The sequence below is a fragment of the Hylaeus volcanicus genome, chromosome 2 (assembly GCF_026283585.1).
Source record: "Hylaeus volcanicus isolate JK05 chromosome 2, UHH_iyHylVolc1.0_haploid, whole genome shotgun sequence".
Taxonomy (NCBI): Eukaryota; Metazoa; Arthropoda; class Insecta; order Hymenoptera; family Colletidae; genus Hylaeus; species Hylaeus volcanicus.
In genome coordinates this window covers 29,285,760-29,299,020 of record NC_071977.1, presented here as the reverse complement: position 1 = coordinate 29,299,020, position 13,261 = coordinate 29,285,760, and the positions used below count along the sequence as shown (strand labels likewise).

Genomic DNA, 13,261 nt, shown 5'->3' with positions numbered 1-13,261 from the left:
TTCTCTGAGAGGTTAATGTTTTATACCCGGCATTTTTATTAGGTTAAGTCTGCAACAAATTTGTTTAACCTGTTACGCAATCTGTAACACGGGAGAGAATGATATAATGCCCGTGAAGGGAACAATAAAAAAATTCGAGAAGCTCGAGACAATGATTAAATAAGTAATTTTTTTAATCGTTTCATTTCGCTTTTTCATCCGTGAAACTTTTTTATGCGTGGCAGTTTCAGCCCCATTACAACGGTTAATCGAGGTTCTACTTTGGCGAGTCTCGAACAGAGATGGGCAAAATTCTTATCTTGATAAAAATCTCGATTAACGAGTACAGAGTTAACTTTTAATTCGTTACTGGTCAGATAAGAATTAGCGGTCTCGTTATCTACGAACTAATTTGGCTAAAAATTTGTTTGCTCAATGTGTACTAGTTCTATACAGATTTTAATTAACTTAATAGACTCTGTACGTATAACGAGCAGCGTATTTAAATTTTCCCGAAATTTGAACGCTAAAGGGCGCGGTGTATTTATGCGAATTTCCATGAAACGAGAAAACACAATAATGGGGTGCTCACTTTAGGAAATCCCGTTGGAACAAGATTTCGTTTAATCTCGGAAATTTCGGGGTGCTTCGGTCTATAGCCGAGCTTAGGGTAACTCCGTTTACTTAAGAAACGTCGTTGCGCATTTTTTACGGAATGTCGCGTCGGTCTTACTCCGAGGCTTGAATAATGGGTGTCTGTAACATCACCGAGAAGGAACAGGGGAGTCCTGCGAGAGGCACCAAAGCATGTACCACCCCTTTGTTCTTTCCTGCATAATGGACATGCATTGTATCTCTTTCTTGCCGACTTTTTAATGTACAATCTACACGTTGGAATTGAAAGAAAAATCGATGGCCCAAATCGTTAGAAGTGAAACGCACAAGAGACGTACGACTTCGGTCTCAAGGGGTTTGACTCGAGTTTTCTTTTCACCGGGATTTCCTTTTTCCGTCTCTTTTGCCTCGGTAATCACGTAACGATGCTCGATGATCGAAACTTTCTCGGAAAATGCGAAGATTCCTCCCCCTGAATGGGGAACATTCCGTGCACGTTTCATCGACAAGTTTATCTTTTAATGCGTTTACGTTTCCGTGTGCAGCATTTAAGAGGGAATAAGAAAAACGAAAAATCGTATCCTCGAATCCTCAGAGTTGAACGGCATTAGCTGGAAATGTGTTTTAAAGTAAACTGTACTTCCGAACAAAGTTTAACTTTGGAAATAAAACAAAACATGTACATGTAATAAATTTCGTAGTATGCGTGTTTCCTTTAATTTAGATCGTAGTACTCCGTTTATCGACAATCTCGCGTGTCGATCAATCAATAAGAGCGAATGGAAATGCACTGCAATTGTCAGCAATTGTGTACGATTATTATCGTACTTCATGCTTTACAGATATCGCAGTTTATATCGCGGTCGTAAACATTTTCAGCATTATCGATACACGTTGCGCTCCATTTCTCTATATCGAATTTGTTCATGTTTTAGTTCGAGTCGGTTCAAGTTGCACGATATGGCGTGAGTTTTAATTGTAGGTTATGTCGCAGGTCGGTGATTTTGCAAGTTCTTTCGTACGACAACGAAATGTGACGATTGAATTCTTTTTATAATGCTTGTTTATACGCGATACGTCAGTTAATTTGAATCTACGTTGAAATTATGTCATACGTTTTATTGTAAATAGTTTTACTCGTTAACCGGTCGATCGATCTGTTAAAATACATAAGTGTAGGTTCGCGTTAAGTTTAATACTTGTTCTTAATATCTTGCAAAAATGGATGATCAAGCTTGTCCAAGATGCAAGACTACCAAATATCGGAATCCATCGTTGAAAATGATGGTAAACGTTTGCGGACACACTTTGTGTGAAAGCTGTGTAGACTTATTGTTTCTTAAAGGTTAGTATGCTTGTACATTATTAAAGAAATGTCCTGAAATAAATATGTTAATATATATAATGTACTTGTAAAGGTTCTGGATCTTGCCCAGAATGCAGAATTCCTTTACGTAGAGCAAATTTTCGTGTACAATTGTTTGAGGATCCGATGGTAGAGAAAGAGGTAAACATAAGGAAGAGGATACTTCGGGACTTTAATAAAAAGGAAGAGGACTTTGGATCTTTACGAGAATACAACGATTACTTAGAAGAAATTGAAACAATTATATATAATTTAACTAACGACATCGATGTAATAGAAACAAATAAAAAGATAGACCAGTACAAGAAGGACAACAGAGAGCAAATAACGAAAAGCAAATCTAAACTTGGTAGAACTGAATACGAGCTAGAAGAAATGATAGAGTTGGAGAAGCAGAAGGAAGAGGAGAGAAGGATGGAATTGGTTAAAGAAGAAATGGAAGCTAAAAAGAAAAAGATTCGAGAGAAGGAAGCACTGATAGATGAACTTACATTTTCTGAAGGAAATGCAAAAAATATCGTAGAAACATTTGCATCCGCTATACAAGCATCTAAAAAGGAAACAAAAGCGGTAACTTCTAAAGTTACTCAGTTTAGCACAGGAATAAAGTTTGGCAACCAAGGAACTCAGAATTATATGTCTGTGCCAAAAATCGACGAAGGACCTTTGTACTCTTACACTCCTATTCGACAATCAACCGATGGCCCAACACCACCTGGTTGGCGAGAACTGCAAGCTCGTGGTTACGTTGCTTACGTACGTGGTGAATCTTCTTCCGAAAGGGCAGGTGGATTCAAGGCACATGTTGCATGTTTAAGGGCGTTACAAGAAGCTATGGCTGGCTTATACCATAATCCCTCGCAACATCAAACAGAATTTACAAGTGTATAACTGTATAGACTGTTTTAACGCCAAGGAAACTATACCTATAGTTTTGTACATAGGCTAGTACTTTCCAATTCTTCGAATTGTCATATGCAACTCAGAATTTCCGACTAATTGTCGTTCAAGAAATATATGCCAAGTTGATTAAATGCATGTGATATAATTACTAATTACAGGTACACGTGCCTTGTGTATTTATCTAATTTTTGTATCGTATATAGCATGAAATGTATACCATGAAAATTGTACAACTTCAGTACCTGGCCACTCATCGAATACCTACAAAGAAAAACCATTTTTCCGTTTCCCCACAAAATAAAATTCATTTTGTTAAATCTTGTGATATACGTTATCATCTCTTATGTTTTACGTACATCCACCTTCTCAACGATCGATATGTTATAAATTATTTGTATCGCTATTTATGAAAATGTTAATGTTGAAATATAACTTTCGTAATTATCAATGTTACTCGTTGAAATCAATACAGTACTACCGACCGATACTGCTGCAATATTTACAGTAGATCACGGAAGACATGCAGTCCTATAAATGGACAACTTGTCTATATTATTATAATCTATATAGAAAATTACATCTTACGTCTTATTAAACGGGTACCTTTAGTTTTTTTATAGTTTTGGAAAAAGTAACGGTCGACAGGTTTAATTTTAATTTCCACCGCTAACAGCGTTGCATTCGCGTTCCATCCCGAGCCGATAATGTCGCGTGTGACACCAATGTAGTCAAAAGAGGACCTCTATAAGTCTTGGAACAAAAATCTCCTTTAAACGAGTTTATTTTCTTTCTATATAAACAAATACAATATGTCCGGGGAGAATATTGTGTTTTCTGGATGTATCAACATTAACAAGCGATGATCATTAACCGATAGAGGTGTGGTTTCTTCGATGCCTAAGAGATTCTTTAAATATATTTCTTTTGTAACGATCTGATTATTTTGTTTCACATTATATAGAACAGTGTATTTGCAGAAGGAATATTAAATTTAGGGTAAGAGTTTTGTATAGTTTACCTCTCTGATCGACAGAGCAACAAATGGTTTTTGTCGGCCATGGTTTGGTCTTCAACCATAAGAAGGCACTTCCTTCTTTAAAGTTTTCGTGTAGACTTGGTTACCAAACGAACTGGATTTTTCGTATCAAATGCATTATCCGTAATGCTTTTTGTTACTTTTAAATTGTTTAATAATTGTTTCGTTATAATATCAAGAAGCATACTCTATTCTACAACGTATAGAATATGTTCCCTTATTTACAATGACGAAATTTCAAAGAATTAATTTTGGAAATTACAACTCGTAAACACCGACACAATGCGTCTGGTACAGTCGTTGTTTGCATACATTGAGAATCTTCTCGATCTAATAGACTCAGTCTGCAACTATTATTCGAACTGTGAAGACGACAATGCGACATGTGACATCTTGAGACATCTTCCATGCATGTATGTTATTACAATCTGTATACTATAATACGTACGTTTCTTGATGTTTTTTAGAAACGCATCTTCTTTACTCCCTGGTTTATGTTTCGATGGAATTGGAAAGGAACAGTCACGCAAAACTAACCTATAGCCCTATGATGCGCGGCAAGTGTCAGGAGAATTACCCGAATCTAATCCAGAATTGCCTGTTAAAAAATAAGTGAGTAGTATGACATTGTTGTAGAACATTCTAATATAACCAAAGTTTTCTATTCGCGGAATATCTCGCATGATACGTCTGAAGGGAAATTCAGCCATTTATAAAGTTTTATAAAATTAATGTGAGAGCGACATAGGTTGGTACATATCGCCAGTCAACGGTGATCGAGCTGGTGCTTGACGTGCTAACCCTCGAATCACTTATAAAAAGTAGATAATATATTAGCGAATATCATTATACGGTACAATTAAAATGAAATTGTGTTCGGCTACTGCTGATCGAAATAGATCGTCGAAATAGATTATTCAAGTACTATGAGTACTTCGAGTAAATGTTTTTAATTTACCAGGTCTTTTTATTGTAGAGTGAATCAAGCAATGACGTTCAATATTACTACCAATATAGATCGTGTTGCTATTACGTATTGCTATTGCTATTTATCGTTGTTTTTTTTTTCCTACGCGTTTCATACACGGCGTCATGTTCCACCTAACTGTTCTATATTCGTTGCGAAATGAGATACACTCTGCGATACGTAAACGAAATAAATTTACCTATAACCCGCGAATATTTATCGTTATTTGATATTAAGATTATCGCAATGAAACGTAGCAACATAAAAATTGACGAATGTTCGAATTACTTTCGGGGAGCCCGCGCCCTCTGAAGCGCTTTGGCGATGCCCAGCAGTGATGGGCAAAACCCCAAGCTTCGAATAAATCTGAAGTTTGCCGATACGTCTATCTCCTTTCCTCTTTTGAAAATTTTCCAAAGAAGGAAACGAGACAAATATATCGGCAAACTTCAGATTTATTCGAAGTCTAGGGTCTTGCCCATTTCTGATGCCCGGGCGCGTTCGTCCCTAAATCCGGTACTGTTACAGGGTTAGGGTTGTTTGTTTAATTAACTTAATAATTATTTGGCAAAGTCGAAGTCGATCACGATATACTTTGAAACGTGTTCGAGTTACTGGATATTTTACCTTACGCGCGAACGTCGGAGACGGGACGGTGTGCCGAAATGCTTAATTAACACGAGTGGAGCCTCCGGTGGCTGTTGTGCGATCCAGCCAATCGCGTGCACGCTAGTCACCGGAGGCCCCGCCCCTCGAGAGAGCCCCGTTGCCCTTTTCCTCGTGACTACCGGCCACAGTACGTACGCGAGCGTTCACGGAGTGTCATCTCGTTCGCGTCAGCTTCGCTTTGGCGATAAGTTTCGCTACGTTTGACGCATCGCGAACGATCAAATCGAGCACGTTATTTAATCCGCGGTTATTCATCGACTCGTCTCGCCGTCCGCGCCTTCTCTCCAATCGTTGCACGTATCGCGCCACGTTGCTCCCGTTCGAAAAGCGCGGTTTCCGTAACTTCGTGTCAGTGATGGGCAAAATTCTATCCGAGTAACCGCGTTTTATCGTCAATTTGTTTATTCGATCGAGGTCGGTTCGGTCGCTCGAGGTTTCGTTCGCTCCGCGCGAAATGTAATCTCGTTCCCTGACCGAATAATAGATCGAAGGCAATCTCGTCGGCGATTTCTCGTTTCCGTATATTTCGCTCGTCTCCGTGGGGGAGAAAAGTGCACGGTTCGGGAGACACAGATTCGGATCCGTTTCTCGTTGCGGCCAGTGATACGCATACTCGAGCGCGAATAAACATGTAAGAATCAAATAGACGATCGAAAGCAAATAAAGAGAAAGCGGTATTTCTTTGTGGAAAACTGGGTGCGTGAGATAAACAGCGATCGGATCGGACCACGGACAACGTTCGATCTCGATCTGTCAGCCTCGGGATCAACCGCCGCGGCGAATCCTCGATAGGCATCGACGTCGGTGAGAATGCGTGGCTGAAGCAAGGGCGAGAGGACGTCCTTCTCCTTTGTTTTCGTTTTCGTCATCGAGCGACCGACGATCTTTCACTCGACAGCGAGCCAATTCGAACATCGACGAAGATGCGGCCCGTCGCGACGACCTTATTGCTCGTCCCGTTGCTGCTCGTCGCGTGGCAAAACGGTGCGCAGGCCAACTGGTGGTGAGTTTGTACAACACAATTGTTTATGCCTACCGGTTTAGATATAAGATCTCGCTACACGCCTTTCGAAGGCTACGTCTTTCTTTCCATTGTTTCTTCGTAGGGGCACCTCTTGGCTCGCGAATTATTCGAACGGGCTGTTACGATTCTTCTTTTTCTTTTTTTCTACCCAGAGTCTACCCCTTAATCAGAGTCACGAAACAACGTCAAGGCTGGGGCCAGGTTCCGCCATTTTTCAGCTAATTGCGCGATGTTCAATTTGAAAAAAAAGAAATGAGAATATAGACTCATTCCATGGAGGGACTTTGAAAAGGTTGGAGAGATTTAACACGTTGCCAGAGAAATATTCTTAAAAATTTCTGCTAGGATTAAATATTATTCAGACTATTGGAAACTACATAATCAAACATCCGTCGTGGTATTTATTTTTGTGACTTCATCGAAATACACGAATTTCATTTAAATTCGTTTCCTTTGAAGCTCAACTTTCAGAATTAATTTTGTTTAGTTCATCGGTGAAAAGCACCGTCACCCACGTATGGGTTAAATTAATTTAGACGAACGGTAATCGACGTTTCGGTCGCGCCGATACGATCAGCGTAGCATGTGACCGTACGTGGCTGAAAAATTACTGAGAAACGACGGTGACCGATCAGAATCGGGCTCTAGTCACATCCGGTGACTGTTTAGTAAAGAGAACCCGTACGAAAATAATTCTTCGATGCGAACGGGATAGAGTTAAACGTGTACGACGTTTCAAGCTGCGTGCAAGGTAAATAAATAAAAAAAAAAACGAGTAGAAGAAAGGGGAACGAGTCGACGAAACGGGGCGGTGTGTTCCACAAACTCGGTTGCGAAGATTAACGCGCGTCCGGATAGGTAGAAAGGAGTGAGACATTAATTCGCGGTAGCCAGTGATCGAGAACACGGCTCTCGCGGCTGGTAATCTCGCGATCTACAGTTGTCGGATCAGAATGTCCGCTCGGAGAGAACTCGAGTTTCAGGCGGTTGATAATTTCCGTCGGGAGACGCGTGGCAAAGTTTGCCATGGATTCTTGGCACCCTCGTGCTCCACCATTTCCGACCGTCCTTTGAAATCGTAATCACGGCGCCGTAAGTAGACCGGTCGTAAGAGTTCCGAAATGTCAATCATCCTTGCTTCGAAGTAATAATAATGATACTTTATTCACGGGCGATCTGCCCTCGATATCAAGTACAATGTAACAACAATGACAAGAAGAGAAACAAAACAAAAATGGAGACGATTACGGTATCTTAGAATGTAACGTGTTCAAACTTGATTGCGCGTCTGCAAAATTGCAACCACCATAGATCAACAGACATAATAAGGCTGTTAGCCATCGCACGTATTCTTGTAGTCCAATTTTGTTTCGCAATTGAGGTACGATAGGGATCATTGTAAAAAATATCCAAGAAGTTGCCTACTTGGAATATTAAATTTCGATAGTTCCAGTATCCTGGGACATTCAATTTTACTATTTATAATTTCAAAAATCGGCATGAGCTCGGCTACAGTTCGGCGCCGCTTAAGCGTGAGCATTCGCATGGTGCAAAGTATATCGTCGTAGTCGCGGTTTGCTATATCCATTGGTGTACCTATCTTATAAGAAAGGCGCCTTAAGATTCCAGATCTGAGATGCGTATTCAAGATGCGATAGAACTAAAGAGATGTAAAGAATTTTAAAGGTCTGAGGGAGTTCGAAATCCGCGGATTGTCGTAAGATGAAGCCCCAGAGCTTTAACCCTTAAATGGACAATGTTGTTTTTGAACAACATACTAAACATCACAGATAAAATTGACCTTCTTTTAATTTTTTGTTAATTTTGACAACTAGTTTTTATTTCTGAACGAATTTTGTACTTTTTTTAATGTTGGCACTATCCAATATTTTTATGCATTGAAAATAAGTTAATGTCAAATGTCACTTCGAAGAAAACTTTGAAAACGTGAAACAAAAATCGTCCATTTAAGGGTTAAGAGCGACGTTTTTTGTGCGTTGGACGTGCGTTACGAAGGAGAAGTTCGAGGTAAACAACCACCAAGTTCGTGACACCGAGATCACGTACTTCCTCTCGAACTTCCAGCACGGTGTTATCGATCGAGTAGGAAAATTTCATCGGATTTCTCTTCCGACCAAGTAGCGCTATATCTAGCTTCCGTTAGATCCACAGTTAATTCTCCTGCGTCGAAGCAGTCTCAATGGTTCTTAATGACCAGTCCTACTCCGGCGCAACTATCGCGGTCGGCCTTTGCGAAACCGAAACCTAATGAAAGGTTCTTTTTTTCCATCCGGACGGTCCAGTTTCGCGATTTCATGATTAACGATCGTTCGTTACCGGTTGGTACGCGATGGGAGCGTGAATTTATCGCGGCAACGATTTTGTAAGATCTCGCGAGAGACGGCAGTGGCAAAAAGCATAGCCGCGAAAGTCCCGTGTAACCGATCGTGTCGACTGTGAAACGCAAGTTTGATACGGCCGCCTTATAAGATTATGCGGCGTTTTTACGAGACCGGCGTATATAGGTTCCCCGCAACGTAAGCGTTTATTTTAGCATTTGAAATATACTATTGCGAAGCGCACGAGATATTCACGAGCATAAAGCCTCGATCACGTTTCCGTACATAGAAAGGCACGTACGCACGGAGGATGATGACGAAACGTTCGCTTCGAAGGACAATTTTCTACAGATCGTTTCACCTATTGTTCGTCGATATCGCGCGACGGTTATTCGATCTTTCGACGGGATCTGTTTGCTCGTGAATCGTTACCACAAACGTCGATTTAGGTTAGAATAGGGTTGGCTAAGAAAAGCTAGGCGTCGTTTTCGACCAGGAATGGGCAAACTTCGGTCGACAATTTCGAGTAAGAAGGAACAAGTTCTCGGAATATAAGAGAAGCTATTTTTTTTTTATTTTTGAAGCTTTTAAATCTCACACGAGAGATTTATTCGCTTTACATGTTGTGTTGATTGTATTAGGTGGACTGGAAAGTAATGTCGTTTCTTTTGCGTTAAATTCAAACAAATTTTTTATAAATTTCTATTTTTAATTATTAATTGTACAATCGCTCCCGTTATCAATAGCCTTTTACCATCTAGTGTGGAAATTGTCGAGATAAACAAGTATTTAGAATTGCAAAAACGACGTTATTTTCCGCTTCGCTTGATATATACATATAGAACTAAATTTTGTTGACACGTCTGAAATTATACGTTAATATTACAGTTGTTCAAAAAAGACATAACGCAAATACACGCCGCAACGTTCGGTTTAGTAATCAAAACAGACATATTGATAAATATAATTCAAGTTTACAGAGTTGCCGTAACAATTTGACTCTTTGCCTCTCGAAGAGTGGACACTGCCGAACGATGCGATCAATGCTCTGATAATCGTAATCACACCAACACTTAGAATTACTTACTTACTTAGAATTGCTTACTGATCCTACCGTCGCGAGAAGAGAAGCTATTATTTACTATTATTATTTCGACGAAGTGTGTAAAATTGGTCGGTTGAAAGTTGGCCTGATAGACGAAGAATCCCCTTCGATCGGGCAGAGCGGTATGCACGATCGGGGAAGCCCCGATGATAGCGATGATACGACGAGAGCAAGAGAGAGAACGGGACGGGGAAGAGAGCACGCGGTGGTGTCGACGCGCCCCTGTAGGGCACAACTTTTAAAACGAGAAGGCCGGCACGATGACGTCGCACGGTCAAGCACGATTCCACCGAGCAGATTTTATTTCCGACAAACTGGTTCCTGGGGCGATTAATCGGCTCCGCTGACGAGGCACAGCCTTCCGGTATATACGTACCGCTCGCTTCTTCGCCTGTCGCTTTATCTTGCTCACGGCGGCGAACACGCGACGCGCGAACTGCAAACGCTTAATAATTCACGGTAAGTCGCGCCTGTTAGCCTTGCTTAACGGACAAATCGTCGTTGGGTTTCTTGCTCGAACCAGCCCCGCCAACCTCCACCCTCGGAACCACCCGACTCCCTTACTTGGTCGCTCGGCCACGTCGTTCCACCTTCAGGCGATTTCTCAAACCGAATCCTTTTTAACGCATTATCGGCCGCGCGTTTTGGTGGAAAATTGACCGCCCGCCGTCGGGTGCCGCTGGTCACTAAAGCTCGGAAAAACTCTTACCAAGAACCACTCTAAAAGAAAACGTGCAATCGTGCCGGCCTTCTCGTTTTAATCTTTCCTGAGCCGGTACTTGGACGTCTTTCGTTACTAAATTTCGAATAATTCTTAGGACGAGGAATAGAATTTCTATGGAATCCCCGACCCTATGCAAGAACATTGTTTATCTCCTCGACCAATTTTCAATTACTATCGAAATCATCAATTTCCAAACACTCGAAACTCGAGCAACGAACGATTCGCGCGCGCGGAACAGATTCGGATCGGTGGAGAAAAAGGATCGACGCGTTGAAACTTTCAACTTGAAAGAACTTTGGAACGACGAATGGATCAAACGAACGCAGGCGGATACGCGATCGGCCGATAACGGGGCTGTATCGGTTGAAATATGGCGCGCGTCGGTAAAGTGTACGGTTTTCATTTCTAGCGGTCGGGCGGGATTAAGTAATATGTATCTCGATCGAGCGATAAACGATACCTGGAGACACGCGTTTTACAATACAGACGGTGTGCTGTTACAGTTGGTCGACGTTGTCGGGTCGGCGTAACGGTCTGGCGAAAAGAAGCACAGGGTCATTAAACGAACCAGTTTGATATTAAGGAGCCTCTTTGCGTCTAAATCCGCCGCGCTGACGTTTGCATGATCATTCGAGAACGATACGTTTACAAGATATAACTTGCGGTAATGTCCTCGTTGCGGTACAACTTTATTTGAAATCCTCGCGACCGCGTTTCCTCGTAGCGTCCGCGTCGCTAGTATCCGATCGAATAGATCTCTCGCACGGCGTGTTCGCTCGTGACCTCTCGTTCCGAACGAAATTTGCCCACGTCCGTTGCCAAATAAGATGTGGGATACATCGGGCCTGTCCTTTCAGTCATCACGATCACCATAAAGGCCCGGCAGGAACGGCGCGTCGTAAACCATCGAGGGTTTTTAGTGCGGCATAGGAACAAAGCGGGGGTGGGAACGATAAGACGCACACGCGGAGAGATACACGCACCGAACTCGTGGCTGGAGCGATTTAATAAAAGCACCTTTATCGCCGAACCATGCGAATCCCATCGTCCGGCGCGTTATACGCAACGCGCGCGCGACCTTTTTACGACGAGCGATTAAAATACGTATTAACGGTCGAAGGAGACGACCTTCCCTCCGCCACGTCGACGTCCGTTAAAACGCGCGGACGACTTCGAAACGCGTTCCCCGCGCCTTGACCGTCGTAAGCTCGCCCATGGTCAGAGTGGAAAGGAGAGGAAAGCCTCTTTCGGTTTAACGCACGGTCGTAACTCGAGCAAACGGGCTACTACCTCTCTATAGATCCGATCGACGTCGCGGCGTTACCGCTGCCAACCAGCAGGAGGATGAGGAGGGTCGAGGGACCGTGTAGCTTACGAACCGGGGCGCGTTCTTCGTCGACGAATTGCTTCGGAACGCGCCGGGAACCCCCAAATTGCGCGTTCTTGACGAGATTCAATGGCGGGATAAGGTCGAACGACCCCGATGTTACGGATACGTACGCAGTTCTTCGCGACGAAGGATCGTCTTTATAGCTCAGACAGCATATATCGGGGGTAGCCGTAAGTAACGTCGGTTTTCGATACTGGACGAAATTTTATTTCATTCGAGAGTAGAAAACTGGCCAGTTGGAGAAAATAAACGAGCGAGTCTAAGATAAGTAGTCTGAAAGTTTACACGTTTTAAAAGAGTAACATCGTGAATACATAGCGGACGAGGTATAAGCGAAATAAATTTTTAGTGTCACGACAGGTCCTTCGAAATAACGTCGAAATATTGAGTACGATTGAGCAGACGATGGCGGAATAATTTAAGTGTCTGGTACGCGGAGGCTACGGCGGCGCTCTGGGATGGAATTCTTGACTAGGCACTATGTCTTTCTCCCTTCGCCCCAACTCGGCGATACTTTTTCTAAGACCCGTATAAAAAATACCGTGGCATATATGAGGTATCCGAGTCGTAAAAATAGAGAGCATCGCCGATCGCGGATTCCCCTGCGAACGTTTTCTGCCCTTGGAACGAACGTAATACGACTGGCTAACGCGGTGGTCGTCTAGAGGTTAAATAGGATTGTCTACTGCGCCACGATCGGATAAGAAATACCGTAGATGCTTGTGTTTGGGCCGGTGGTGGGCATAATCGTAATCATAATTACGATTACGATTGTAATCAAATGTTTTCGAATTCTGATTGCGATTACGATCGTATCGTCAGGTGTTTTCAGACATAGAAATTTTGTACCTGAAAACCGACATCAGATTCACGTTCCTCGCCGTCGAGAAATCTAAAAAACCATGATTTCGTCGAAATTCAAAATTCAAAATTTTCAGTTAAAATAATGCATGCCAATAGGCTGAGGCCTAGATAGGGTACCATTTTGGAATTTTTGATTTTGACAAAAACCTGGTCTTCTAAGTTTTTTTGGGCCGAGGAACACGAATCTGAAGTTGGTTTTGAGGCAAAAAATTTCTATAATTGAATATTCCTGGAAATAGGATCGTATTCGCAAATTTTTCTGTGATTAGGATCGTAGTTT

At 42.1% G+C, this 13,261-nt stretch overlaps 3 protein-coding genes across 3 annotated transcripts in view; all 3 read left to right on the top strand.

Moving 5' to 3' along the window:
- LOC128872763 (probable cytosolic iron-sulfur protein assembly protein Ciao1) overlaps positions 1-13,261 on the top strand; it is a 164,069-nt gene that overhangs the window by 52,382 nt on the left and 98,426 nt on the right. The window lies entirely within an intron of this gene.
- Positions 51-3,307, top strand: LOC128872766 (CDK-activating kinase assembly factor MAT1). Its single transcript, XM_054115779.1, has 2 exons — positions 51-1,939; positions 2,013-3,307. Exons 1-2 carry the CDS (start codon positions 1,816-1,818, stop codon positions 2,849-2,851), a joined length of 963 nt encoding a protein of 320 aa, XP_053971754.1. The 5' UTR covers positions 51-1,815; the 3' UTR covers positions 2,852-3,307.
- LOC128872762 (protein Wnt-1-like) overlaps positions 5,476-13,261 on the top strand; it is a 65,365-nt gene continuing 57,579 nt past the window's right edge. The window contains exon 1 of the mRNA XM_054115771.1: positions 5,476-6,538. Coding sequence (XP_053971746.1) covers positions 6,459-6,538 — 80 coding nt within the window. The 5' untranslated portion in view covers positions 5,476-6,458. The remainder of the gene's footprint in view (positions 6,539-13,261) is intronic.